The following is a 24134-nucleotide window of genomic DNA, read 5'->3' on the forward strand; positions in this document are numbered from 1 at the left end:
ACTCTTCTGTTGTCTCCCGAGACAGAAAGATGCCAACCAAACCAGTTCAAGTTTCTTCATCCTATACTTGATTGAAATCAACCCAGCTGCCAAAACTCACGCGCCCATGACGCTGCCTGCTCCCATAATCAAGCACTACACCTGCCATCCTTTTCTTAACCCACACATGGCTGGCACCCATCTGTCTTGGGGGACCTTGGAAAGAGCGTGCCTTTGGCGGAGAAGTCAGTTACATATATGTCAGCCCACACATGTTCCATACAGTGCTTTTTTCTGGGGGGACGCATACCCCTAAACATTTTGGGAATCTAAGTTTAGCCTCATTGAGGAGCGGTATTTCAATATGAGCAGGAAAATGAGAGTGCCCCTAAACATTTTTTTTTTGGGGGGGGGAAGCACCATCCATAAACACACACACACAGTGCTTTTTTAAAAAAATGTTTAGGGGTACAGTGATACCTCGGGTTAAGAACTTAATTCGTTCTGGAGGTCTGTTCTTAACCTGAAACTGTTCTTAACCTGAGCTACCACTTTAGCTAATGGGGCCTCCCACCGCCACTGCGCAGCTGCCGAACGATTTCTGTTTTTCTCACCCTGAAGCAAAGTTCTTAACCCGAGGTACTATTTTGGGGTTAGCAGAGTCTGTAACCTGAAGCATCTGTAACCTGAGGTACCACTGTACTTTCATTTTGACTCAAGAAAATCACCATTTTATAGTTCAAATCGGGGAAAATAAAAACAGTACAGTAAATAGACAAAAGCACAAAGATTCACAAAATGTTTACGGGAATGCTCACCCTGCATACCCCCAGGAAAAAGCACTGTATATACATACATACATACATACATACATACACACACTTGCACCATAACCCCATACAGGCTTTAGCCATAGTTTGCATTATGCAGCTCTTCTTGAAAGCTCTATGAACTTCACTCAACTGCCATTAGCAGCTTACACGCCTCACGGAAACACTGGATCCTTTGCCCCTAAAACCCCCTCTCACATTAGGACCATAAGGCTGGTCGGTCTTAGGCGCCCCTCTCACACCTATACACTGCGACCCTGTGCACGCCTACTCCCGAGTAAGCCTCGCTGAAGTCTACGGGGCTCCAGCATGTGAGATGGGACGGCCACCTCTCTCTCTCTCTCTCTCTCTCTCTCTCCCTCTCTCTCTCTCTCTCTCTGGTAGCTCGCGCGGAGCTATAACGACCCTCTCTGTCCCCGCCGGCCTGGGTGGCCTGTGGCCGCCTCCTCCCCGGTCCCTCGCCGCTTCCCCCACTCACCAGTCCGCCGCCCCTCGGTTCTGCGGGTTGAGCGCCCCGGTGAGGGTCCGGGCCGACAGCTTGATGTTGACCATGTAGGGCTGCATGGCTGTGAAGGGAACAAGGTGGGGGCGGACCGGAGGGCCAGAGCGGCCGACAGGTCAGGGAAAAGTACCTACGAAGAACTAAGGAAGGAAGCGATCTCCGTTAGGTGGCGCACCACCAATCCAGCTCCCCGACTGATCCGGGGTACCCCCTCAGCTGAAGAAGATTGGTTCCGCCCCCCAAATGATAGTTCAGTTTGGAGTTTGTGTTGGGAGCGAGGGGGAAGGGGATCCTAGGAAAGATTGGGCAGGGCTCCCGGCTGATTCTTTTCCGCGTACTAAGGCAACGGAAACTGCTGTTGCTTAACCCGCCTTCGTTCTCTTTTGAGCATGCTCAGGAGCCTTCAGAGCAAACATTGCCTTTAGTTTCTGGCTTTAACCACGCGGACGGGATTTCTGACATTTATTATTTTACTGCCTTGCGATAGAGCGAGGAGGCAGGGATTGTTCAGAGGAACGAAGGAGATGTAACTAAATCTAGAGCAGGAAAATGCACGATATTTGCAATTCTAATTTATTTAGGAGGGTTTTTTTGGCGGAGGGCGGCATGCCAGTGATGCCAGAAGCAAAAGTGTGTGTAGAAGAACTATGAATGTTCTGTGACTACTTGGCACTTTAGGCGCTCACAGAACCCTCCCTACCCTTCACCTAAGGTGAACAAGAGGTATTACCTGAATTCAAAGATACAGTATATAGCCAGACAAAAACAGTCAAGGAGGATGCAAAGAAGGGCTGGTGAAGGATGTGGCTTAGAGACCAGTGTGCCGGGGGGGGGTGCCCTGGGGAGAATCCCAAGGGCCAGATAGAGATGCATGATGGGCTGCATTTGGCCTCTAGTCCCGACATTTCTCTTTCCTAGTGTAAGGTAATTAAGGGTTCTCTGGAACACGGTTTGAAAACCACAGGCTTGCTGCTTGTTGCCTTGAGGTTGTTAGAAAGAAACAAGACCTGACCAAGCTTGGATGAAAACTCTTTCCTTAAGAATAATTTTCTGCTTGGTAACTGGCAGCTTTTTACAGAAGATATCTATTTTTAAGCCTAACAAGCCTTGTGGGACTGAAAAGCATGTTATTTTGTACTTTCTCTGTGATTTGTCCTTCCCAAGTGGGCAGAGGCTGGCTTGGTGCTGTACTGAAGACAAAAGACGACCAGGCAGCTGGGTAGTAAGGAAGTTCCCTGGAAGCACAGATCAGAGAATGTCTCTCCTGCTGCTCTTTTACTCCTGGCTCTGCACCATTCATGCTTTCTATAATTACTTGAGGGTTTTGCTGTTCTGGATAATGCCGTGTGTTGATAAGCTGTTTGCAAAGAGTGATTGCTATTTTCTCCTTTGTCTGACTTGAATAGACTTGTGAGGTAGCAAGGTGACAGCAATTTTGTAGGATCTGGAGTTGTATAGGTTTTTGTGATACTGTATTGTAATAATTCAGAAATTTAATCCCCTGATGGGAAGAGACAAACACATTTTCCAAACAATGCGTTGAGAAACAATAGGACAATTCTGTTTCCCAGTCAATGTGCTGTTATCATAGACACCACCAGATTGATACATCTTTTCTCTGTTATTCTTGACACACAGCCCTTTGTGTGTAGGTTACACAACTTTCTGGGAAGATGCATCTTGCATACATATTGTGCAGGGTGATTTTCCTCCCCTGATGCCAACCCTAAAGCTATTAAAGTGGCCTTTCCCAGCCTTGATTCCCCATATGTTGTGAAATCACATGTTATTATAAGGTGAGCAGACTCTGAGAAGTGGATGTTTTTCATTCCATTTTTAAAAAGACAGCTATAATATTTTGCTATGCCTAGATAGAAGAGGCAGATAGGATTTCAGTCAGGTATGAAGTCCTGCCATGTTGCAATTTCTTGCCACCCACAAGAGTTTTACACTTACAGCCCCCCCCTTTTTTAGAGGGGAGTAACAAAGATAGGGCTTCTAGTCCCATTTCCCTGTAGGTACTGTGCAACATTTACTGTGTGAATATCATTAGTAAAAAGTTTCTCCACAGCTGTCACCAGCTGTGGAACTTTAGTTACTGTACATTGAACAGCACCCACACATAAGATGCTGTGCAGCTGCTGATAAAATGGAAATGTTACAGTGTCTGATTCAGATAGCATTCACACATTCAAATTCAATATGCTTTACTTGTGTTTTCTACTAGCACTCCAACATAGTCAGGTTATGCACATGAGCAGCCAACTGACTGCCAATGTATTTGAAGCAATCAGTAGTCCAACTTCTACTTCAGAGCTGCCTGTATTTTGCTCTCATCCCATATAATCAAAGAGATCAGTGGTCTTGCTATGGTGCAGTGAAACACTCCGGCCATTTTTACCTTTTACCTAACCCATTTGTTTGCACCCAAGATCTGTTCTGCACAGATACATACCAGTTTCTGGAAACAAAATAGGCAAGGTATATCCTGCTGCAGTGCCACAGAACATTTCAGGGTGTGGCACCAGAGCAGAATCCTACAATTTCACATACAATGTCCCTGATAAGGGGTACATTTTTACAAGGTGCACCAATGTTCAACAAACCTGCTTCTTAAAAAAAGTAATCAGTCTTTTTGCAGTAGGAAAGGTGATGGGAAATGCACTGGAAAATATGGTATAACTAGCCCTTGACTATGATGTAGGGCTGATCCAGACTTCCTTTTGTGCTGCATTTCTAGGCACAGGTCTGTGCTTTAAAGCTCCCTCTGATTGCTTTTTTTGTTGCCTGGTGCTTTCCCCACAAAAAGTCATTCTTTACTGCTGAATAGCAGCAAACTGCAGTCCTCAGAAAACCCAAATTGCTGTTTGTTCTGATCCAGTGTTAAAGAGTGTATTTCCTTGGGGAACGTGGTGGGAGAAAAGAAAAAGAAAAGATCTCAGACATTGAATTTTAAAGTGCAGACCTGTCCCTGGAAAGTGCAGGACAAAAGGTAAGGTGCCTTCGTTATATATCTTTAGGTGCCAGGCAAAAACATTCCTCTTCTCTCAGGTCTTTGGCTAATGAAACAACATATGGCCTTTTAAAATGGGGAGGAGGGGGAATTGTGTTTGTTCATTATTATGTTAACTATTTTTGTATTTTTGCATTTTTATATTGTAAACTGCCCTGTAGTCCTCAGATGAAGAACAGTATAGAAATGTAATTAAATAATAATTGTAAAAAATTACAAATCAGGAGGAGTGCTAAATAAACAGATTGTCTGGAAGTGCCCAGAGGCAGCAGTGCCTGTTCTGTCAGAAACTCCTCAATGGTTGCCTTTGCTGATTGCCTTTTTTTTGGAGCAAACCAATTGATTTACAGCATTTTTAATTGAGTGCCACCTTGTAACACCAGCTTAAGGTGAGCTGCTGAGGAGTTTCATCAGGGGAGTGCAAAAATAGTAATTTACAGTAGCTGCTGACAGCAAGGTTAGAGCCAGTGTTATTGCCCTGGTAGATAACTACTACTCACCTCTCTGCAGTTATCAAAGATAATATCAATCCAGTGCCTTTGTGTGTTGTGACTGGCTACTCAGTGATTCAGGGCTATCTTCTGCTAGGTAAAGAGAGAGGCTGAAGGCAAAGGCAAGTGATAATTGAGAGGAGGTTGGACACGAAGGGAAGTGATAATTGAGAGGGAAGGTGGAGAAGGGGGAAATGCTGACTTGGAATTTGTACTCCTATGAAGTTGTCTCTCAGCACCTTGTTTGGTGGTATTGGCAAGATGCCCAGCACTATGAAGGACAAGGTGTTGCATGTGACTATTGCAAGGACCTCAGATATGGGGAGAACATCCCTACATGCTCAGCAAACACAGAGAACATCCACACATGCTGGGCCTCCCTATGTAAGGAAACTCACAGATCACCAGCTAACTTTAAGATTTTTTCTTTTTCTTAAACATTAATTTGAATAATGCCTGCAGAATCTCTATGGGAAGGGCATTCCGCAAGATTTGGCCGCTAAGCCTGACGACTCAGTTTTGTGTTGACATCAGATGAGCCTTGCCAACTTGGGAGACAACCAAAGATGCTCCTATAGATATTCTTCTCAGTGATCAAGGTGGGATAGAAGGGCTCAAGCAGCACTTAACTAAGCTGGTCTGAGCCCAAGTTGTTTAAGGCTTTGCAAACAAAGTTGAACTTTGGTCGGTAGCAGATAGGCAGTCATTGCAGATGTTTTAATAGTGGTGCCATATGTCAGCTACTTGCCCCTCTCAGCAGCCACTACATTCTGCACCAGCTGGAGCTTCTAGACCAGACCAAAGGGCAGTCTAGAGTGCATTGCAGTAAGCCAGCCTGGAGGTTATCAGCACATTGACTACAGTGGCCAGGCTATCCCTGACCAGGAATAGCTGTAGCTGGAGAATCATGCAAGATTGATAGAAGGCACTGCTATCTGCAGAGGACGCTTGAGTAAGCTGTATCCAGGAGCACCCTCAAGCTATAGGACAGGACATAGGACTCAGCCACCCACAGAGCCTCCATCTGATATTTCCTCTCTGACTCTATCCACTTGGGCTTGATGGGGGCGAGCCTGCAGAAGGCCTCTGGCCCAAGGCTCTTCGTGGAGGAGCCTTGCTTGCTATTCAAGCCTCTTCCTTGTCTCCACTGAGCTCCTTGGCACATACACACCCCTCACTTTTTGGTTGGTTTTGTCTCAGTGTCAACAAAAGTTTAGACTCTTTATCTCCCTAGACAGGGCTAAGGTGTCAGCAATAATTAACATTTAAAAGATTTACCTGCACCTGGCCAGCAGGGGGAGCAGAAACACCATATGTTACTATTGCTGAAAATGAATGTAGAGGACAATATAATATTAACAAATGTAGACATTTGAAGTGCCCCCACATTTCCCAGGTACCTGCTGAACACATAGTCGGAATATTCTATACCAGTGGTTCCTAATTAGGGGTTTGACTTACAAGTTTGGGATTCATGCTTCATCTTGCCCAACAGGGGAAATAGCTAAGCCAATTGCCACTATGATTAGAATGACAGCTCAGCCTCTGATGATTTAGTTTAGGGCTGGGCGATACTTTCTTTTCAACATCGTGATATATCAGCAGCTAAATACCGGAATATGCTGATATATCACGATGACTGGAATTTATCTCAGCTGCTTCTTCCCACCCTAGGGAAGCAAGAAGCAGCTGAGAGGCATGACCCAGCCGTACACAGTGAGCGAGTCCCAATGCCTCTCAGGCTCATCAGGGCTTCCCTGAACTGCTCAGCTGGGGGGTGGAAGAGACCTCTTCCCCCGCCCAGCTGAACGAGCCAACGGCAGACTCGGGACTCTGTTAACTGCTTGGCTGAGGAGAGCAGCAACCACTTGCCCCCTCAGTGGAGCAGTTTCATGGAGCCCCACACCCCGCCACCAGCTCGTGCAAGCCAGTGGGTGCTCTATAAAACTGCTTGGCTGAGGCAAGGGCAGCTGCACACTCCTTAGCTGAGCAGTTTAAAGAAGCAGAGGGAGGAACAAGCTGTATCACGCCTCGTGGATGCAGCTTGTTTCTTCCTCTGCCGGTATGAGGGCAGAGTGGGATGGTGGCTTCACGCAGGGGTATATTGCTGGTGAAACTGCCGCCACTCCTCAGTCCCTCTGCTAACAGTGCCAGCTGGAGGGAGCCAAGAGTGGTGATTTCACTTGCGATATACTGCCAAGTGAAGCCACCATCATGGTCTGCCCCTCATACCAGTCCTAGGTGATGTATTGAGGCCCATTTAGTGCAAAAGGCAGCCTGTGTAGATGTTGTTTTCTTGTTCTCTGTGAGAAGCTCTGTGGTTACATTTGGGGTTGGGAGGAAACGGATGTACAGCAGAATCCTAATGAGTTAAAAAGTTGGTTGTTCCTATTGGGTAAGCAGCAAGAATAAAAACCTCACTCCAAATAAGTATTGTATTTAACTAATTAATCTCTTTAAGCCAGGGATGAAACTTGGGTACAGGAGGACTAAATAATAATAATAGATTACTACCACTACTACTACTATGACCAACATTACAAAATTCCATCTGTTTTCTACTCAGTCTTCACCAATACTTTATCAATCCCTGATCAAGCCATCAGAATTATCTTTGTTGGCCTAAAAGGAAAAAATAATAATAATAATGTTAAAGAAAAGTGAATTTTCCAACGTGCATAATTTATACAGAGCCAATGATATTTGCATATATTTGCATAATTTATTCTGTTTGGGATAGTCACGGGAAGGGACTCACCGACCACTGGTTGGTCCCATGTCTCACTTTTGAGATGTCACTCCTTGCCCATATGCTTTCATGCCTACCTTTAAGCTTCAAAAACAAAAAAATACCCTTTTTTAAAAAGAAAAGAAGTTTCACAGTACATTACATTCTAAACCACATATATGGACTGCAGCTGCAATGGATATACAGCTCCAACTTATATTTTGTTGGAACTCCCTTTAGCATAGACCTGAGTTGGGAGAAGCCACCCCTACTGGTTGGCCTGTGTGTCTGTCTGTCTGTCTGTCTGTCTGTCTGTCTCTCTCTGTGTGTGTGTGTGTGTGTGTGTGTGTCAGTGTCATTTGCTGTGCCACCTCCGGCAAAAAAAATGTCTTTGGCTGGGCTTGATACCTAAATACAGCACCACTCTCCCTCTGTGTGTATAAGTTTTATAGCTCTGGCTGTGCTTCTGAATATAAAAGCCTTAGCCTCACCCACTTCTATCTGCAATTTTAAAACAACAGCATTTGCTCCTGTCTCTTCTAAGACAAATCTTCATGGAATATTCTCCATAGTTTGGCATAGTTGCCAAAAGCAGATAAATCTATCTTTAAAAACTGCCTCAGCTGAAATTTCCCTGGTCCATAGACAATGGATGAGATTTGCATTATTGTGCTATCCTTCATTAATGATTATATGAATTACTGCAGTGACGGATGGAAGCTATTTTCGCATTTTTAACTTTTTCAGTGAAGCATGCCATGAGTTAAGAGAGCCAGAAAAAAAATAGTTCTTGGTATTTTTCCTATTGTGGCCTGTTCCCTGTTTGAATTTTAGAGTTGAAAGAGCTTATGTAAATGTTTCCCTCAAGTACCCCCGTGATTTGATCTGACTGTGAAATAGTGCTGAAAAAGCAAGTTTTACATTCACTGCTAAAAATTAATGTGGAAATAAAGCATCCCGCAAGAACCATCGCAACTCACATATAAAAACGTCTTGCACTTGCAAATGTCATTACAAGGGAATGACATTACTGAAATATTACGTCCATTAGTAGAGTTGAAAATATATTAGACTTCCTAAAGAATTGTGGTTGTCAGAAACACTTTTAAACAAAGATATTGCATTTGCCAACCTGATTCTAACCCTGATCACCAAATACCTGTTGACCAAATGGCAGTCCTATTCAGAAGTTTTATTTGCAGGTTCTCCTTACATATGAGCATGGAATAGCTGTGCTGACTAGCTATGTTCCAATATTGCACATCTGGCATGTGTAGGACTCACAAACTTGCTCACACTCTTCAAATAATGGTGTCCTTAAAGTTAACACTTTATCAATGTATTAGAGCTGGAGGCTGACATAGCAAACATCAAATGCATTTGAAGTTGACAAAAAGGAGAATTTCATTTGGTCCACGTTTTAAAACAAACTGGCCTATTCCCAGCTCCCAAACATATATGCAGATGAGAATTCTGTTTTCAGCTGGATTGCACACTACTCTGAAGTTTGTGATACATATGCAAAAGTGCATATTTTATCCATAATGTGTACAATAAATATGTATTTTAAGGGTAAATGCATTCAAAATGTATATTTTGTGTTCTCATTTTGTATTTTTATGTTGTGAACCGCACTGTGATGGATGAAGAGTGGCATACAAATTAATAAATAAAATAAATTTTACAGAAAGGGTTGGATGATCTACTGCTACAGATTCTTTCTTGCCCATCCTTACTGGGCTGCTCTGCCTGTTGCAACCTGGCAGCCCTAGTCTCCAGTGGAGTGGTATGATTTTTGCAATAATGAAGTTTGCACTCAAGCTGAGTCCTACTTGCTTGCTCACAGCCATTCATGAGCTTTGCAAGCTGATCAGATTTCATTTGAGTGTAGCTGATACTCAGCAGTACAAATTTATCCAGTCGTAAAAAAATAACAAGCTAAATGGCAATTTATAGAACCAGACCATAATAACTGCGCAACCCATTTCAATGTCAGATCTAGTCTGCTGCTGAAATGTGTATTCTCTTGAACTCTCTTTAATTGAAGTAATGATAGTAGCCATTAACATTCCTTGTTATGTTTCAAATCCTGACATGATTTTGTGAGTGATGTGTGTGCTTGTGAAGGTGATAACGTTTAATGGTGGTAACTGGGAAACCAATTTTTTGGGTAAAAGTTGTACACAGAGAGACATCCATGGACACACACACTTTGCCATGTTGTACAAGATGCCATTGCCATGGCAGTGTCACTGCTTTTGCTAACAGATGATAAAAAAAATAGTAAAATAATAGCATCTATGTACATAACTGGCCTAGCCAGAAAACCAAGCCTAACCATGTCTACTCAGCAGTAACTTCCATTTAAATCAATGGTGCTTACTCCCAGGTAAGTCATGTTAGGATTCCACCCTTATACCTTTTTTATTTTTTACTGTTGCTAAGTAACTATCGCAGAAAATTTCAGCCACCCCTGCTCTCTGATTCCCTTTACCATTTTATTTCTTGCATTGAAACCAAATTAAGGGGGAAATGTGATATAAAAGGGAGAAGATGGTCAGGAGCCCAAGTTGCTCTGTTGGTATCAAAGACACTGCAAGACGAACAAATTACAACATTACTGGGGGCAAGTGAATGGATATTTGGTGGGCCTTGATTAACAGGAGCAGAACTGCAAATGGCTGAAAATCTGTCAGGAGTTCTCACAACACAGAGAACTGGAGAATCAAAGTCAATTGCATCGTTTTCATAAAAGGGGAGAGCAGGCCAAGCTGACATGCATTTTACAAGCTGAGAACTGAGACAAACCAAGTTTACTGTGAGAAAAGAACGAACAAATAGATACACGGTTGTGAACCCCACCTCTAGTCCCAGGTGATGAAATTATTTTCAAAGCATGTGAGGAAAATCTACTGAGATACAACTTGTTCCGCTTAGATTGTGTGTGCGCACGTGTGGGGGTGTTATGTTCACATTTCCTTCTTCAAGGAACTTCTCAGAAAGAACAGCAGAATTTCCCAGAGGTACAACAGATGGTCCCTTAAAGCATTAGCTGCCACTGATGTGTACTCTTCTGTCTATGCATGTAGCTTTAATGACCAGTTTTGGCAGCACAAGAGATCAGCTTGTGAATCCCAGGGCACATTGGCAGCAATGTTATGGTAGGTTTTATTTACAGTGTTCCTGTTTATAACTGCTGCTTTTATGTCTCCTGAGAACCATGGGAAAGCAAGGCAGCCTTCTTTTTTCCAAAAACAAGGGTATGTTGGGTAGGGAGTGAATATGAAATATTGATCCAAAGAAATGCCTAATTAAGGAGTCCCAGTCTCAGAGTTTGAAGGTAACGCTTACAAAAAGGGCTCTCTGAAATATAAGAGCATCCTCCCACAGCAATGGTCTGTCACTCATTTAAAAACAAGCTTGGCCTCAAACAATCTCATCTTCTTCCAAAGAACTTTCAACTTTTCTCTCAAAAGTAGAACTCCCATCCTTATAAACAGGATTTTAAACCACTCGAGGAACTGCTACATTTTCCACCTTCTTTTCATTTATATCCCCACAGTTTTTCAAAAGGATCGTGTGGAGTTTCTGTAGCAAAGCAGATAAAATTAGGCTCTGTTTCCAAGTTTCATATTTTTAAAGAAGATACACACAAATGCATTCTATTAGGACGATTGCTTGCCAAAACCATGTTTATTAGGCAAGGTCACATACAGAAATGTGTATTTTAGAACTGTGCACGAAAACGCTGACCAGTTTTTGTGAGGACTTAAAAATGCAAGCTAATGCAGAAATCATGACAAAGTGAGCTTAAGATTGATAAAACGAGACACTGAGAGAAACTAACATTGACAGATTCATCCCTCTCAGAGGAGGTGAAGCTGACAAGAGCACCCTTTGCCCCTCTCCAGGGATGCAATTTAAGAATACCTGAATGGGGCTTAAACAGATATATCATCTTTCCACTTCATTCTGCTCCTTCTCATTCAAACCATTCTGCTCTCTGAAGCTTTGTAATTATTGCCATAATGCTACTTCTCACCATGAGATGAGTTGCTAGATTTGTTACCTGCTATCCATTTAACTGATAAATTCTTGTAACAACAGCATAACTACAGAAAATACCTTCCTTAGCCAAAGGCTGCTGAGGGGCTTGGAAGTGGAGCATTATTCAGACTTTGTCCTGACATGTCCAGAAGGAAATGAAATTAATCAGCTATGTGTACAGTTCCATTCCTGTCCAGCATCCCACCCCAATACTAATATCATAAAAGCTATTGCACTGGAGAATATTTGTAGCCCAAGACCACTAAATCTCTTATCTTTGGCGATCACTCGTAGCCAAGTAAGATTGGCTTCCATAAACACGGTTTTAACACTGGGTCCGTAAGTGACTATGGAGGCCAGTTCTGGATCCACACGTCCTTCCACAGTGAGGACATAAGTTTCCGGGTGGGAGTTGATCATGGTGAGGGTTTGCCAAGCGTGCCTTCCTCTTAGCACGTTTCTCCCTTTTGTCCTGAATTCGAGTGTCTTCAATGCCCATGACACCTTTGGTAAAGGCTGGAGCACTTGCAGGCCAGTGTTTTCCAGTTGTCGGTGTTTATACTACATTTTTAAAGATTTGCCTTGAGTCTTTAAACTTCTTTTGTTGACCACTGGCATTACACTTTCTATTTTTAAGTTCAGAATAGAGTAGTTGCTTCGGAAGATAATCAGGCATCTGCAGAACATGACCAGTCCAACAAAGTCGAAGTTGAAGAATCATCGCTTTGACACTGGTGATCTTTGCTTCTTCCAGTACACTGACATTAGTGTACTGGAACCCTACATCCAGTGCTTTTTTTTTCTTAAAAAAATGTTTAAGGCCACTCTCATTTTCCTACTCATATTGAAATACTGCCCCTCAATGAGGCCAAACTTAGATTCACAAAATGTTTAGGGGTATGCGTACCCCTGCGTCCCCCCAGAAAAAAAGCATTCCCCCCCCCTCTCTCTCTCTCTCTCTGTGTGTGTGTGTGTGTGTGTGTGTGTGTATCAAAGGCTGGACTCAGCTAGACTGGCAAAGAAAAAGCAATTCATACGTGTTGTATGTGCGATATAACATTGTGCCACCAGATGGTGATGTGGAGTTCCGCTTCTCTCTACCTGTTTTCCCTGTTTAAATTTACGCCGCTTCAAACTGAAATGCTTCTTTGATGTGTCTAGATCTAGCCGCTGTCACATTCACAAGGTACTCTGGGGAAAGATTGCTTCAGTATGCCATCATAATTCTAGTAAAACAGAGTAAACAGCCTATGTACTACAGTTAAGGATTATTCTTCAGAAAGCACGTGCCCAAGTGGCAAACATGCATTAAGAGAGACAAAGTTAGTGGAATTCATCATCTTGTCTGATTTCCTTCGGCAGTACATGACTATTTTGACAGTTCTTGTAGAACGATTGGATGCTATCTGCTCTCAGGAGTATTTACCTCAAGAAATTGACAAGCTTTAGGCTTGCATGATCTACATTTGTTTTTTACCGAGCCCTGGGCTGATATACACCTCAATTTGGGAGGGGGGCATTGTTTGTTATTCCACCTCAGACACCAGAATTTATTGTCGTGCCCCTGGAGGCAGCTGCCAGGTGGAAATCTCACAGATGAAAACAGGTGACCTAGGGCTCTGATAGAGGTATTGGCAACTTGCAGCTCAAGGTTTGCACGAGGCCCTTGGCCTAATTTCATACAGATGTAGGAGGGAATCCAAAGGAGAAGAGGGGGATGGGAAGGAAGAGAAACAGGGAAGGGGGGCAGAAATGGATGGCGAGATGGAAGAGGAGCAGAGAAAGCCCTCTGTAAGCCATCAGTTCAGAGTGATCTGTCCATCCCTCTAAAATCCATTGGGCTGAGAGAGAAATAAATAGAGAGAGATGGCTATCCAAAATAAAGGAAAGGGGTGACAGAGAGAGAGAGACGGAGAGAGACGGCGTCCTACCCATTTTTGGCTCTGGCTCCACTTAGGTAAAGGTAAAGGGACCCCTGACCATTAGGTCCAGTTGTGGCCGACTCTGGGGTTGCGGCGCTCATCTCGCTTTATTGGCCGAGGGAGCCGGCGTACAGCTTCTGGGTCATGTGGCCAGTATGACTGAGCCGCTTCTGGCGAACCAGAGCAGCGCACGGAAACGCCGTTTACCTTCATGCCAGAGCGGTACCTATTTATCTACTTGCACTTTGACGTGCTTTCGAACTGCTAGGTGGGCAGGAGCTGGCTCCACTTACTGCTGGGCAAATCTGTCAATTCAGTTTCTCCTGGTTTCTCATTTTTCCTGAATCTTCATTTCAGTAACATCAGCATGTTAATGCCCATTTCTCCTAATATGCACATTATTGGGGGAGGCACATTATGCACATTATCTTGGTCCTGCCACCCTCACAGGAATGCTTGGCGGGGGCGTGGGAAAGGGCATTCTTGGTGGCAGCTCCTAGACTCCAGAGCTCCCTCCATGTGGAGCATTGTGTGGTAAAGCTAGACTGGCTTCCTCTTTGTCCTTGTTCCAACAGTCTTTTGGGAACTGACTGCTTTGAATGAAAGGGCTGGTGCCATGCTGTTTCCATTGCAACTATTTGTATGTTTTACACAATATTTATATATAGATTTCCCCCTATGTTTTAAACAATTCTTGTTTTTATCTGTAAACTACCTTGAGTCCTGCCAATAATGATAATAATAATGTGCATTTTTGCCTAATATATAGGCATTTTTATAACACAATGCTCCCTATTATGATGCATTTTGTGTGTTAGTTTCAATAATGTATGAGTTTTTACCCTAGTATACACATTTTTGCACACATTGCTTGGCTGGAGAATTGCGCTCCAAAATTTAGGGTAGTGCACATTTTTTAAAATGGCTGTGTTTCAGTTTGTTTTTTCAGAAAGTGCAAATTAGGTAGATTTGCCTTTAAATGCAAAGAGGACCGAATTTCTCTCCTGTCCCTTCCTCTGATTTTCCTCACCCCTGTTCTAATGTGAACATATTTTTTAATGCAATTCCTAAGTAGGAGAAACATTTTTATTGCACTAGCATATATTTTGTGCTGCTTATGTATTCTGCAGCTGCTCAGTTTTCCCCATTCCTTCATCTTCACCCTGTTTTATTCACAGAAGCAATAAGTCAGATTGAGAACACATTCACTTGACAAAAGCATTTGGATTCACCTTCTCTGAAGCAGTTTAAATAATATATATTACATTTGAAGATCAAATGTATTGTTGGAGAGCAATCATAGCCTTGCATCTGAGCTGAAAAGGTACCAGAGATATTTTACAATTTAGCAGGAATTCTTCAATAGTAAAACTCAAGACTCAGCCATTACATTTGCAGGATGCTTTAAGGTTGTCAGTGAAATTCATTAAGAGAAGATAAAGGTAGTTCTGGACTAGGCAGAGATAATTCTATCCCATCTCAGTCGTAAGCTCAGTTAACAGCAAGTTATTATATATCATTCTCAGTTCCCTTCTGCAAAATAGGAAGCCTCTTCTATGGGGAAGAAGCAGGAAGAAGGCCTTTAGTAATTAAATAAACCACTTTGTATGTTTAAAAGTTCTATATAAATAATATGTTGATGCTAGCATAAAATAAGCCCCAAATATAGTTGCTAAGTATTGACCTCACAATCTTCAGCATGCCCATATGTTAAAACACATAGGGTATTGTTACTACACTATAATCATGGTACAGTATTTGATCATTTAAATTACTCTAGCTATTGAAGCTGGTATGAAAAGAGGTGCTTAGTGCCTCTGAAGGAATATAACTGTTGGGCACAGGGATAAACTCAATATTCCCTTGTGTCATGGTCCCAATAGATCCAGGAAAGCCAACTAAAGAGAAAAAACAACAACTCTGCCAATTTATTTTTGTGGAACTATGCAAGGGCAAACTATGTGACAAATGTCACATTTAATATGACCCTTACCACCACAGAACACATTAGTGCAGCATGTTAGAATTTTAAGATGAAATGAGTACAGGATGCTTTCTGAACTTGTTCCCCCCACCATTATTTTTCTTGATTTTCATATAAACAAAATGCTTAGGTTATCACAAGTATATACTTTCAGATACATCAAGTGTGCAGTTAGTTGGAGATTTTCTGAGTGTTTCCAAACTTTAAATGATGAATAGCAAATGGAACACTCATGTTTACCTAGCTGAGATGGGATCTGGCCTTGTTTATTTAGAACAGCTAGTTAAAGTATTGCTGATGACTTAATTATTCCTGATATCTCCCTTTCATTTTGTCAGGATCCAAGCCTACAGAAAACACCTGACTCTCTTTCTTCTCTATTTACCTGTGATGTTACTTGACAGGTTGATATGAAATTAATGTTTTATTAATCTGACTTCTCTCTATATGCATTTTATCTGCATCAAATATTGCAAGTTCTTCTCCTTCGTTGAATATTAATGATATTCTGCTATCTAAAAATGGACTGAGATCCCACACTTTTACCTTGGCTGGCATTAAAAGCATTTATAGGTCTCTTTGACAGACTGAAAAGAAAACTGCAATGTGCTGTTCTTCTTCCCTGGATTTATATGCCATGAGTTTCATTATATCATAAACCCCGTTGTTGTAAACACATTTTGGGTTACCTGATTTTAATATATGATTTTCATTTATGAAAATCAGGTAACCCAAATGTGTTTTGCCTGGAATTTCTAGATTAGTATTTAACCAAAAGCCTTTTTGATCTGTTCTGACTGCTATTTTATGATGGTTTTTTATGTTTCAATGAGGAAACTCTGATGTGGTGCTGTCTGCTAAGGCAGACATGTGCTCAGTAGTTTGCTGGCTCAAATCCACATGGGGAAAGAAATACATAGAGCCAGGCACTAGCAACAAGTGAGGAAATTCTGTGGTGCTGTCTGTAACAGCACCACATATACTCAGGAGTATGCTCCTTCAAATTCACACAGAGGAAAATATTTTACCTATCCTCTCTCATCCCACAATAGAAGAAACTCAAGAAAGGCATACAACCTGACCCGAGCAACAGACAAAGGAACTCTGGTGCAATATGCAAAGCAGGGACAAAATACACCCATACACAACCACGGTTGACACAGTATGGTTTCTTTCATGGTAATTTTGACCTTCTCACCTCACATCCCCCCCAAACTAGGAAATGATCTCCCTGATCAGGTATACAACAAAAAGTAACAGTGCCACCCCACATGTGTCTACTCAGAAGTAAGTCTGATTGCGTTCAATGGGGCTTACTCCCAGGTTGGTGTATATAGCACTACAGCCTAAAACTCAAGAATTCTCAAAAGCAGTTTGAAGATAAATATACAGCACAGGAGCCAGAATATTATTCTGTACTTTTTTGCCATTGAAGGTTGGGGATTTACATTCATTCACATTCCTGGTGCACATTAAGTCTCTTAGATGCTTAAGTGCTTTCCATCTGTCCAATTTTTGCACCACTGGAGGCACAAGCATCTTTGATTATCAAACATTCTGCCCACACCACAGAAGGTAGTATTAATGCTAAAAATGTGCCGGTGGTTGGTCATGTGGCTGATCCTAATAGTAGCAGTTGACAATGGCAATATGCTTTAATTACCACCCCATAATGGTGCACAATGAAGCCTCACAGAGTTCTTACATCCCTGAATGTGTAAGCCCAGATGCCAGTGTCACACGTAGTAAACCTTATAATCTGTTCCTGCTACAAAAGCACCGTGGCAACAAATTAGCTTTGTCACAGTGACAACTTGCTGCCCTCTCAACAAACCTTTTGCATTATCATAGTAACAAGTAGTAAACTTGAGACCTTCACATTTTATTTCTGTCCTCCAAGGAGTATTGCCTTTATCGAAGACTACAATAGCAGTCATTGGAAGTGACCTTAGACCCTTCAATGCAAAAAATTGTAACTCGTAACCATTATAGCAGGACATAGCCCTTCTGCAACAATGTTAGCTCTCAATGGTTCTGGACTGAGGATAGTATGAGTAAGGTGTGGCAGCTGCTGTCTTCCTTCTCTTCTCAGAGCTAGCTGGTGGGGCATGCTCAGTACAAGGAATTTCAGGAGGGGTTTACTGCTCTGGGAAGATCCCAGAAGTCCAGTCTAGAGAGGCTGAGAAGGACTGCAGATATTGGGGTGAGGTTAGGGGTTGTGCAGGAGTAACAGATTGACAATGGCATTCCCAGCAGAGCAACTTCACCACCCCAACCTCGCCACTGTCCACTCTCATCCAGGGAAGCAACACCAATGCTCTCTTCGGAGGATGGCTTTGTCTTACCGCATGCACTGCTACTGCTTACAAGCCTGTTTTTAGCTGTTTGCGTGATTTGAGCAGGAACATCAAATCCACAGGAGCCACTTCAGTTAGACTGTTTATTTGTTGCCCTGGGCATTCTAAAGGTGCTGATATTCACAATCCCTTATATAGAGAATGGGTTTACTGTTACAAAGCAATAGCAATAAGATTTTTTAAAAGTGCTGAGAGTTATAAACATCAGCCACACACTGCGATTACATATAAACAATTGCATTTACTGTACTTTGAAGTGTTTAAATGTGATGTCTATTGTTATTTCGCTTCTTTATTATTGTATCGCAGGGTTGGGTTAGTGCAACCACAGGTAAAGGGATATTAGTGTGTGAGGCCTGACACACCTCTATTGCCCAGCTTGTAGGGATGGCCAAGGAAACATCAGAGCACTGCAGTAGCTGGTACAGTAAGTTAAAATGGTGAACAAACATTCAGAAAAATTGCACACCATGACTTATTATCTTATGATGAGTAAGCTGCTGAGCCATCCCACGGTTATGCTCAAGCTAGTTTGAAAACCACAGATCTTCTATCACATAGCTTTGTGTGATGGGATGATGAGCTGCTTGTGCGTAAAATCCTAATCCCTCAGAGTTTGGCTAAGTCCCCAAACCTCTGTCTGTGATGGAGCTCCTTAAACATGACTCCATCAATCGCTCGTTGAATCGGACAGTGGGCGTTTACGGAACTTCTTCCAGCATAAAAGCTCCTTAACGGAAACGCGTCTTCTGGACTCTCGGCGTGACAGTTTCCGCCGAGGAGTGGGTGTCCCTACAGGAGGTCCTGAAATCTCCCCGCTGCTCCCGCTTGAAGTGTCTCTGAGCCCTCCCTCCGACTCACTTTCCCTTGGAACTCCACTTCTCCCCCTGCTGGTCCCCTCCTCCGCTGAATGGTCTCTCTCACCCTCCATGAGCCCTTTCACCTCCTTAGTCTCAGATGGCAGTTCCCTGACATCCACCTCCCCTCCAGGGCCCCCTTCACCCCCTTCCCTCCCCTCCTCTGCGGGAGGCGAGGGAGCAAAACCCCTGAAGGAACCTCCCTCATCTTCCGAAGTTTCGAACACTTCCCTCCACCTTTTGCTGTCTCCGGTTTCCAAGTACTCCTCCTCATCGGAGTCTGTTCCTCCTTCCAACTCCGATTCCCTGAATCCCTCCAGTTCCTCCTCATCGTCGGTGGTGCCAAAGTACTCCCTCCGAAACCTCGCTACTGGCTGAGGTTTCCTGGGGAACCTTTGGTGAAACGTTTCGATCAAGATCTCGTCACGGACCTCCTCTGCCTTCACCCAGGTGTTTTCCGACTCCGGTTCCCCTTCCCACGCGACCAAATACTCCACCTGATTACCCTTCCACCTGGAGTCGATGATTTCTGCCACATGGTTGCGGCTTTCCCTTTCTTCTATGGCTGGCCCCCGTGTGGATACCCCTTCACCTTCCCCCCGTATGGTGACAGTAATGACCTGTGGAATACTGGGTGCAGTTTCATGTGGTTCGGTAACCGGAGTCTGAACGCCACTGGGTTGACCTGTTGGATGACCTCAAATGGTCCCAATCTTTTGGGTCTCAATTTCTTGCAACCCCCCTTGAACGGCAACCCTTGGGTTGATAGCCAGACCCGACTCCCCACCCTAATTGTTTCACCTTCCCTTCTGCTCTTGTCTGCCTGCCTCTTATATTCTTCCTTGGCCCTTTCTAAGTTGAGTTGGAGTTGACGATGGATCGCTTCCATTTCTTCTACAAAAAGTTCCGCGGCCGGAACACTCCATCTTTCCCCTCCTTCCCCTGGAAACGCCCTGGGGTGGCACCCATAATTAGCCAAAAAGGGGCTCATCCCGGTGGACACATTCTCAGCATTATTGTAAGCAAATTCCGCTAGTGCCAACTTTTCGACCCAATCGTTCTCTCTGTCATTGACATAACACCTCAGGTATTGTTGGAGAATACCGTTTGCTCTCTCCGCCTGCCCATTGGTCTCAGGGTGCCTGGCAGTCGAAAAGTTGACCTCTACGTGCAATAAGCTCATAAGTTTCCTCCAGAATCTGGACGTGAACTGTTTCCCTCTGTCGGAAACCACCCTCAAGGGGGCGCCATGCAGTCTGAAAATATGTTCTACAAACAATTTCGCTGTTTCTTCCGCCGTGACTGCATGTGAGCAAGCTACAAAGTGACCCATCTTAGTTAACAGGTCTACTACGACTAGTATGGCGGTTTTCCCCTGGGATTTGGGCAGATCAGTCATAAAATCTATCGACACCGCCTCCCACGGTCGTTCTGGTGTGGGTAACGGTTCTAATAACCCCGCTGGTGCCCGCCTTTCTCCTTTGGCTCTCTGGCATTGGTCACACCTTCTCACATACTCCCGTACATCCTCCCTCACCTTGGGCCACCAAAACTCCCTGGTCACCAACCACATGGTCTTGTGTTGCCCAAAATGCCCCGCTGTGGGATTGTCGTGCAGCTGTTTGAGTACTCTCCCCCTCAATTCCCCTTCGGGTATATATAGCGCCCCTCTGTAATACAATGCCCCGTTTCTTTCTTCAAAACCCCCGGGGTCTTCTCCCTCTCTCCTTAGACCTCTGAGCTTGTCCTGGGCGTACTCATCATTTACCGTTCCCTCTACCAGTTCTCTTTGCCCCACCCAGGCCGCACCACACACCCAGTGGTCCTCTGGGATAATATGTCTCTCTTCCGGCGCTCCCTCCCCCTCCAAATATTCAGGTTTGCGAGAGAGAGCGTCCGCTCTGATGTTTTCTGGACCTGGCACATAGCAAATTTCAAAATGGAATCTGGAGAACTCCTGGGCCCATCTCACTTGTCGTTGGTTGAGCACCCGTGCCGTTCTCCAATACTCCAAATTCTTGTGGTCCGTACACACTTGCACCTTATGCTGTGCGCCAATTAGTAAGTGTCTCCATCTCCGGAACGCTTCGTGAATGGCGAGTAGTTCTCGGTCATATACCGTGTAGTTCCTCTCGGATTTGTTCAGCTTACGCGAAAAGAAGGCACACGGTCTCCATTCCGACTTATTGCTCCCTGGCTGAAGCAGCACCGCCCCCACCGCCCGGTCTGAGGCATCAGTTTCCACTCTCATGGGTTTTTGTAAATCCACATGCAGGAGCTGTTCTTCCGAAGCGAATGCCCTTTTCAATTCCTCAAAAGCATGCTCCGCCTCCGCCGTCCAAACGAATTTCTTCTTGCTGCTTAGACAGTCCGTGATGGGAGCCGTTAAGTGGGCAAAGTTCTTGATGAATTTACGGTAAAAGTTCCCAAACCCTAAGAACCTTTGCACATCTTTTTTCGTTTTCGGTGTCTTCCATTCCAGCACCGCCTGGACCTTCCCTGGATCCATGGCTAATCCCTTGTCTGATAAGCGGTACCCCAGGAATTCCACCTCCTTGGTGTGGAACTGACACTTCTCCAATTTCACCCACAACTGGTTTGCTTGCAGCTGGCTCAGCACTTCCCTGACATCCTTTACATGCTGCTCCTCATTCTCTGAATATATCAGCACGTCATCGAGGAAGGCCACGCAATTCTTGTAGAGCAAAGGTCCCAGTACGTGGTTCATGAGCGATTGAAAACAGGCGGAGCCTGATTGTAATCCGAATGGCATAACGAGATATTCAAACGCCCCCAAAGGGGTGAACATGGTAGTTTTCCATTCATCCCCCTTCTTTATTCGTATCAGGTTGTATGCTCCTCTCAGGTCCAGTTTCGTGAATATCTTTCCCTTCCTCACCCTGGTCAAAATGTCATCAATCCTGGGCATGGGGAAAGTCACTGGTTCTGACACGGCATTTAGGGCCCGGTAGTCCACGACCAATCTCGGTTTATCCGTGTTTTTTTTTGTCCACAAAAAACACTGGGCTCCCCCCCACCGCTCTGGACTCTCTGATGAAGCCCCTCTTCAGGTTTTTATCAATAAACTCCCTTAACTCCTGCATTTCCCTGTCTGACATGGCGTACAGCTTGCCCACGGGGAGCTGGGCCCCAGGGACCAGATTAATTTGGCAGTCAAAGTCTCTGTGCGGTGGTAATTTATCTGCTTCCCTTTCACTGAAGGCCTTGCTCAGGTCAGCGTATTGTTTGGGCACCTTCCCTTTGTCCGCCACTTCCGTCCCTGCTAGAGAGGCTTTTGCCCCTTCTGGCACCTTTCCCTCTCTGCAGTGTTCCAGACAATGTGCTGACCCAAAGGAGACCACTCTCTGATGCCAGCCCACTAGCGGGTCATGCAACGCTAGCCAGCTCATTCCCAAAATGACTGGAGCCCCTCCCAGGGTGGCTACATTGAACGCTATCCTCTCAGTGTGCCTGGCCACCCTCATAACCATTGGGACGGTTTGTAGGCTGACTTCTCCTCCCAGCAGCTCCCTCCCATCGATCGTGGTGACCTGCAGGGGGTTGCTTAAAGGGAGTGTCTGTATCTGGTGTTCAGCTGCAAACTCCTTGCTCATAAAATTACAGGAGCTGCCTGAGTCCAGCAGCGCCTTAGTCTTTAGTGGGTATCCGTTTGCCAGCTCTAGCAACACCTCTATTACTAGGGCTGGTCTTGGAGGTTCCGGAGTGGGCACTTTTACTGCTCCTTGGCCTGTCTGCAGTGCCCTGACAGAGGCAGACAGGCGTTGGCTTTTACTGGCTCCTGGACTTCCTCCTCCTTCCCCCCAACAGCTCCAGCCATCCCTTGCCATTCCTTTCTTTGCGGGCAGACTCTGGCAAAGTGACCTGGCTGCTGGCAGAGATAACATTTCTTGGCGCTCTTTCCCTCCTTCTTCCTCCCTTCACTGGGATTTGAAACTGCGCGCGCGCGCGCTGTTCCAACTTCCATCGGCTCTCCTGGCGGGAAACTTGGTTCTGGAATCTCTGGAATGCGGAAATCCCTCCAACGCTCTCCTTTCCCCTCCCGCTTCTCCAAGGCTCTTGCCTCCTGGCGTGCTCCAATGGTCAGCGCTGATTTGGTCAGCTGGTCCATAGACTCCGCCCTGGGCGCCCGGGAAAGTTCATCTTTCACCGCCGAAGAAAGCCCCTCTTCAAAGAGCATTTGAATGGGTTCCGCCGAAAGGTCCCACCCCAATCTATGTATCAACATTGTAAACTCAGTCCAGTACTCACGAACCGATCGGCTCCCCTGTTTGCACGCCATCAATTGTCTGCGCACCAGCCCCTGTTCAATCTCGCTGGAAAACATCAAATCCATGGCGCGAAAAAACTTCCTCGCGTCCTTCAGCATGTCACTATTCCCTGCCATCAGGGGTCTGACCCAATCTCTCGCCCCTCCTTCGAGATGGCCAATCACAAACGCCACTCTCGATGCCTCGTCGGGAAAGTCATTAAACTGCAGTTCAAGAGCATACTGCATCTCTGTCCTAAAGGCTTGGTAGTTCCTGGGGTCCCCCCCAAACTTCTGCACCATTCCTGGCATCTTTCTTGCTAGTGTAGCGCCTTTTGCCTTTTCTGCATCCTGCGCCCTCCTTTCTTCTAGCCTCGCCGTTTGCATTGCTAGCTGGAGTTCCAACACTCTGTACCTTTCTTCCAGGCTTGGACCCTCTCCAGCTCCTGCTGCTCCTCCGGCTCCGGCTGGGTTACTCATGATGCCTCTCTGCACAAGCTGCTTTCAGGGACTGTCCGATTGCTGTGATGGGATGATGAGCTGCTTGTGCGTAAAATCCTAATCCCTCAGAGTTTGGCTAAGTCCCCAAACCTCTGTCTGTGATGGAGCTCCTTAAACATGACTCCATCAATCGCTCGTTGAATCGGACAGTGGGCGTTTACGGAACTTCTTCCAGCATAAAAGCTCCTTAACGGAAACGCGTCTTCTGGACTCTCGGCGTGACAGTTTCCGCCGAGGAGTGGGTGTCCCTACAGGAGGTCCTGAAATCTCCCCGCTGCTCCCGCTTGAAGTGTCTCTGAGCCCTCCCTCCGACTCACTTTCCCTTGGAACTCCACTTCTCCCCCTGCTGGTCCCCTCCTCCGCTGAATGGTCTCTCTCACCCTCCATGAGCCCTTTCACCTCCTTAGTCTCAGATGGCAGTTCCCTGACACTTTGCTATAGACATTCTTCTTAAGCAGCTCAGACCATCCATTGAGCAACATTATCTTTGGATTTAGCAATTCCCTTTTGTACATAGCTAATGTTTTTAGTTCGGTAGCCTCAAAGAGAACAAATAATTCCTGTTTAATTTTATTCAGGCAGCTGCTGGGAGCTACATCTATATTTTAAACTTTGGAACTTGTCAGACTGAATTCATGTTGCTCCAGATGTAATAT

General features: G+C 44.8%; 1 protein-coding gene across 1 annotated transcript in view; it reads right to left on the reverse strand.

Moving 5' to 3' along the window:
- Positions 1-1611, reverse strand: part of WDR11 (WD repeat domain 11) — a 50065-nt gene extending 48454 nt beyond the window's left edge. Inside the window, exon 1 of the mRNA XM_053389032.1 lies at positions 1288-1611. Coding sequence (XP_053245007.1) covers positions 1288-1373 — 86 coding nt within the window. The 5' untranslated portion in view covers positions 1374-1611. The remainder of the gene's footprint in view (positions 1-1287) is intronic.
- Positions 1612-24134: the final 22523 nt, after the last annotated feature.

This window comes from Podarcis raffonei, chromosome 5, assembly GCF_027172205.1.
Source record: "Podarcis raffonei isolate rPodRaf1 chromosome 5, rPodRaf1.pri, whole genome shotgun sequence".
In the NCBI taxonomy this organism is placed as follows: Eukaryota; Metazoa; Chordata; class Lepidosauria; order Squamata; family Lacertidae; genus Podarcis; species Podarcis raffonei.